General features: G+C 36.0%; 1 protein-coding gene across 1 annotated transcript; it reads left to right on the forward strand.

Annotated features, from left to right (window-relative positions):
* Positions 1-330: 330 nt before the first annotated feature.
* On the forward strand, positions 331-4,564 carry LOC101299982 (putative nucleosome assembly protein C2D10.11C-like). The gene is made up of 16 exons (XM_004305467.1): positions 331-388; positions 571-614; positions 993-1,070; positions 1,211-1,286; positions 1,367-1,425; positions 1,511-1,539; positions 1,747-1,825; positions 1,934-1,977; positions 2,360-2,426; positions 2,703-2,807; positions 3,066-3,132; positions 3,214-3,275; positions 3,354-3,541; positions 3,617-3,767; positions 3,878-3,921; positions 4,378-4,564. The coding sequence occupies exons 1-16, from the start codon at positions 331-333 to the stop codon at positions 4,562-4,564; spliced, it is 1,338 nt and encodes a 445-aa protein (XP_004305515.1).
* The last annotated feature ends 1,436 nt before the right edge of the window (positions 4,565-6,000 follow it).

Raw genomic sequence — 6,000 nt, forward strand, 5'->3', positions numbered from 1 at the left:
TCAGTTTTGTAGTGCTTCAGTATTAGTGTTAAATAAGATAGAAAAACGAAACAAAAACAAAATCAATTTCTTGTCTCTCATGCATATATAGAAGGAATGTTGGTATAAGATTTATTGGCAATTCCTTATGGACCTTCAAGGAAAAAAATAGATAAAAGTTTTGGGCCGTCAGATGAGATTGGTGATCGTGATGTGACCTTTCATCTTCCTTGTAGGAGAAGATACAAAGAAGGTTAGAGCCGTAGAGGGAGGGAAAACCCTACTTATCCTCGTTATTTTTGAAGTCGTACATTTCTCGCTGTTAGGGTTTGCATTATCTGGGCAGAAATAATGATGAGCTACAGAGATAAACTCGAACGCAGTGTCTCTCTCATCCCTGCAGCCGCTGGTAGTACTGCCTTAGACTCAACTCTATTCTTCGATTTTACTTGATTACCTAAAAAATGGAGGGCTTTTGGAATTGTTTTCAGTCTTCTTTTTGTGTGTGTGTGTGTGTTAGTTTTCATGTGCCAAACTTTTTGAGAATGTTTATTCTCTGTTACTGTACCTGAACTCTTTGTTTGTGTATAGCTCTCGGTGCGGAGGATCGTGCTGCTCTTGTTAAAGCTCTGGAGGTAAACTTCTTAGTTAATGCCATTTTACTCAATCAGTAGTAGATCGAAGGGAGACATATAGATCTCACTATTTCAATGGTTCCGCTAAACGTTACATGAATAAGGTCTAGTTTGGAACTTGAGTGGGGCTTTTGAACTTCTTGGGAGAACCGGATGCTTATTGATTTCGGCAAGCACAATTTTAGCACTTAGCAGAGAGACTTAATTAGATTTCTTCAGGGTTTCTCATTATTTTTAATTTTGTTCCTTATGAGTTATGAGTGTTATTTTTTATTTTTTCGAGTTGCATGGTCCATTGGTGTATTTTCTTGTTGATAGTTGTTTTTTTCCCCTTTTACTTGCTTCATTGTGTTGTTTATTTGTGCGCATATGCTTTAGAGCTTGGTTGGACAGCATTCTGCCAAATTGGAATCACCCGAGCTGAAGAAGCGCCTTGCAGCTTTGACTGAAATACAGGTTGGTCTTCCTTCGAGATTTATCTTTCTTAGTACGTTTTCAGTCTACTCTAAACATTCTGATCCTAGTCCTAATTTTAAATGTAAATTTGTGTTCATCCATACAGCTTAAGAGCAACACATTCACATTGTTTTTTGCAGGGCCAACTCAAGGACCTGAAAATAAAATTTGTTGAGGAGAGAGCTGCACTGAAAGCTAGACAGAATCGTTGCCGGGGTACCTCCTCCAAAGTCGAATAATCTTAATAGCTTATGAAATATACTTGAGCATTATGTTGACTTGTGTCTTTAATGCAGAAGAAGGACACAACTTTAGGCTTTATACACTGATGAATAATGAAGTGCTTGCTCAGGAGGTACTGATTTAATGCCATATATAGTTCTGTACTACTCATTCTTTGTACTGTATTTTGATAAATGATCATTTGTTTCCTGGAACAGATCACAGACCAAGATGAAGAGGCTCTCAAGTATCTCCAAGATATTAAGTGCTCTAGGATAGGCAACTCTAGGGGATTCAAGATGGAGTTTTTCTTTTATTCTAATCCCTGTTTTGAAAATTCTGTGTTGATGAAAACATACCACATGAATAATGACAATACGCCTATTCTTCTGTGCTATTCTTATTTATTTCACTTCTTTTTTTTATTTTTTCCTCAATTTGGGTTAACTTGCAGGACCGAGATCAAGTGGTATCCGGGGAAAAACTTGACTGACAACCTTCACAGCTTCTTCAACTTCTTTCAACCTGTCCAGGTCAGTGAGGATTATAGTAAATATTCTGCACGTTTGAGGTTTAACATGTTGAATTTGGTCAACGATGATATAACCAAGTTTCTTGATTTCTGATCTGTATGTTGACAGGCGGCAGATGTCCAAAGTAGGATCCACTGTGATTATGACATTTTGTAAGGAACTACAGTTTGGTGAAACAATGATTTTAAGATATATAGTAGTTAATTGTGAAATTTTTTTTCGGTCTGATCACAGCTTTACTCACAAGACAGCATATTAGAGTGCACTAAATTCAGCTTTTATGCTTGTCTAGGACTTCTAAAGTGGTTTTTGAGGGTGCAGGGAAGTAACTATAACATAATTAGAGTCTATCGAGATGAAAAAGGCCAACATTGATTAGAATTTTTTTGAATAGGAATGACACGGATTATATACAAATGTCTGTCAGATTCTGTCATGTTAAGTTATGATATGTGTTGTTCATGATTGGTTTGAGCTATATATCATCTCTTTCAAATATAAATTTCAATGACATGTTTGTGGTGCCATGCACAGTTCAACAATTCGAGATGAAATTATCCCTCAGTTTCCCCAAGTGATGAAGCGGAACAATAAGGGACTAGTATGTATCTGATTTCTATTTTGGCAGATTCTGTTCTTTTTCTTTTTTTTCTCTCATGGAACGTTTATTTTACCAATTACACTTTTCCAGAAGAAAGTAGAGATTGCAGTTACTTCTTTTTTAGTGATATTGATGACTCACTAGCTATATGATCAAATTTCAGTTTGGTTTGTGCAAATTAAGGCTACCGTGTGATAAACTTCCAAGTATTTTGGTAAATGTATAGAGATAAATTCTTGCAAGAAAAGATAGTTTAATGATCATGTTTTCTTCCAGATTGGTTTTACTTCGAGGGAGCCAGTACTGAAAAACATATTTTTAGGGGAGAGGGCTGTGTTGGAAGGAAAATATCAGAAGCTGTACGAACCTCTTTACAAAAAGGTATGCACGATCTCAACAGGAAACTATGTCTTACCATATCATCACATTGCCATATAGTTTAGATCTTGGTTTTTAAAGGTTGACCAAAATTGGTGCTCCTGAGTTGGCTTTACTGTGCTATTGATATTGTATAGTCCAGATCTTGGTTTTTAAAGGTAAACTAAATTTGGTGCTCCTGAATTGGCTTTACTGTGCTATTAATGTTCAACATATAGTTAACGTATTCTGGGTAATCTAATGGCTGATTGCACATTGCAGAGATATGAGATTGTTAATGGCACAACTGGAACTGCAGTAGACCAAGAAGGAGATAAAGCCCGAGAAGGTACCTCTCAAAAATCAAATTCTAATTACTCAAGTACTACGTACACTTTAGTTTTCTGTCGAAATGTCCCTTGTACTGTAGAGAAAGGAGTGCCTTGCTTTTGGGCTATTGCAATGAAGAACGATGAAGTACTTGCTCAGAAGGTAGGAAATTTAACAAACCATTTCTTTTAGATTGGTTTTGTACTCTTATGGAAGTATGATTTATTGTTATCTGGACAGATTACGAAGTGTGATGAGGAAGCTCTCAAATATCTCAAAGATATCAAGTGGTCTAGGATAAACAATTCTTTGGGGTTCAAGCTGGAGTTCTTCTTTGATCCAAATCCATATTTTGAAAACACTGTCCTAACCAAAGCATATCATATGACTAGTGACAGTCAACCTGCAGTGTTGGAGAAGACAATTGGGTAATTCTTTTTTTCTATCAATTGATTTTTCCCCTTCTTAATTTACTTTTCCTTTAAATCTGGTGTACCTTGCAGGACAAAAATCAATTGGCTTCCTGGCAAGAGCTTGACAGCTAGTCTTCTGAAGAGGCCAAGAAAGCGATCAAAGACTGCTGAGTTCATGACCAAACATCAAAGTTTTTTCAACTTCTTTAACACTCCCAAGTATCCTGAGCTCAACTTATATGCATCATGATAATTTCCGAAAAATTGTAAGTTTGGCTTTTAGGATTAAAGGATTAACGTAAGCTCATGATGTACAAGCAAACTTGTAATCTCTTTTGATGTGTATGACAGGAAGCTCAATTTGAAGTTCAGAAGCATCTGGATTATGAATATGGGTATGTCAATATGTTTTTTCCTTCTATTTTTTATTATGTATATTTATTTGATCAAATTTATATTTTATACATTACTTTTACATTAACTTGGTGATGCCTGAACAGTTGGTTGGGAGTCTTGTAAAGTGAAAATGCAGTAGTACTATAGAATGATTAGAAATCTGGAATTGTATCAGACCTATATATATCTACATATTAATATGACATGAAGTGTATACGCATGTATCAAGAATCAACCAGGCCGATGAGTCGTGGCTTGGTTGGTTAAGGAGTTAACTAACGATTTTGAGGTCATAGGTTCAAATCTCATTGACATATGTAGGATGCGTGAGTTATTTAATAAAAAAAGTTTTTTTAAAAAAAAAAAAAAAAAAAATAGTATCAAGAATCAAAACTTCATATGCATGTGTAGCCATCTATCATCTTGTATTAACTTGTTGCTGGTGCTATTTGCAGTAAAACTATTCGAGACAAGATCATTCCTCATGCAGTATCACTTTTCACTGGGGAAGCTGTTGACCTAGGCACTGATTGTGAAGATCTAGATGATGATGATGATTTAAATGATGAGAACTACTATTCTGACGATGAGGAGGAGGAGGAGGAGGCTGAGCAGGACCCCTATGAATGTTTAGCTTACTGATGATGAAGACAGTTACGATGATGAGGATGATCCTTGAGGAGGATGAATTTGAGGACGATCCTTGAGTTTTAACTTGTGGCGAATCCCGACAGTCCCCATAAAAGGTTGCTAGCTCATTCCGTGGGTATTATAATCTACAAAGCTAGGGCCAGCTTAGAATAATTTACAAAGCTAGCTTGTGGCGAGCTTCCAAATTAATCTGATGTTTTCTCTAGGTTTGCTTCTTCTTATTTTTTTTCATGAGATTTGCTTCTTTTGTGTGGGTATTAGATTTTCTTCTTTTGATCTCCAAGTTCTTCTCTCATGCATATGTTCATTATACTAATGTTAATTGGTAGATGCTTTTGTTTTTTATTTAATTTTGATATGACAAATTTGGAGGTCAACTTCAAATTTGTGAATGATAGTCAAGTCGAGAAACCTAAAAGGGCATTTTCTTGGTTGCAGTTCTTTTGTACTAGCTTTCTTAAGAGGTGTACATCTATATTTATTTCGTTACAAGTGATTCAGCACAAGCTCCCATCTCCAAGGCTTCAAGAAAGTCCTTAAATAAGGAAAAAAAAAAAAAAATAGACTTCAAGAAAGTCCATGCATGCACTTTTTCTCTTTGATGTCTTAGACAGGCACAACCATGGCCGCACCAGCCATCCTTGATGCCAAAGGGACCTAGTGTAACAAAACCCGATCCCCTTAACCAATGATATGCTCACCTTTTCGAGGACAAAGATTTCAATCGAGCGACTGCATCTAGCGACTGCTAGTTACTAGTAAACCCTCACTACCTCACCTACAGTTGTACAGTAAGTAAAACATATATTCGTTATTGATGAGTTATCAATAATGCGTATGAGTACGTCGATGCATATCAATACTTCAAGACTTCAAGTAGTGAATTTAAGATTTTTGAGAAGAAAAATACAATAATTAAAACAAATAGTTGTTCAAATGAGTACCTGTAGCAAGAGAGTAGCAGTAGAATGTTCATAACGTTCGTGCATGTCCATAGCTTGTTGTAGTTGTTCATACTGTAACAGTGATTGTAGTAGACGTTCGTGCTTGCATATGCCTATTTTTTTGCTGAGACTCAAGAGAAGATTGTTGTCTTTACTCTTTACTACTAGCACACAAGTATGCTCCTCTCTTTATTTTCTGTTTTTTCAGTAGGCTTTCTAGAACCAAAACAGAGAAATACAAAAATAATTATATTATTATTTTGCTGGAGTGACGATCTTACATAATCAGGAGAACTATATATGCATAATTTCCTACGGAGAGAAGAATTTTGAATGGCTTTCCTTTTTTCTGTTGGGACTTCTTGAGCATTAGCCCCCTGCCCCCATTGTTTCAATGTCATATGAAGATAGAAATACGTCAAGGTCACGTGATATCCAACATAAATTGTGCCCGAGAACCCCCAAAAAAAAAAAAAAAAAATA

The sequence above is a fragment of the Fragaria vesca genome, linkage group LG6 (assembly GCF_000184155.1).
Source record: "Fragaria vesca subsp. vesca linkage group LG6, FraVesHawaii_1.0, whole genome shotgun sequence".
Lineage (NCBI taxonomy): Eukaryota > Viridiplantae > Streptophyta > Magnoliopsida > Rosales > Rosaceae > Fragaria > Fragaria vesca.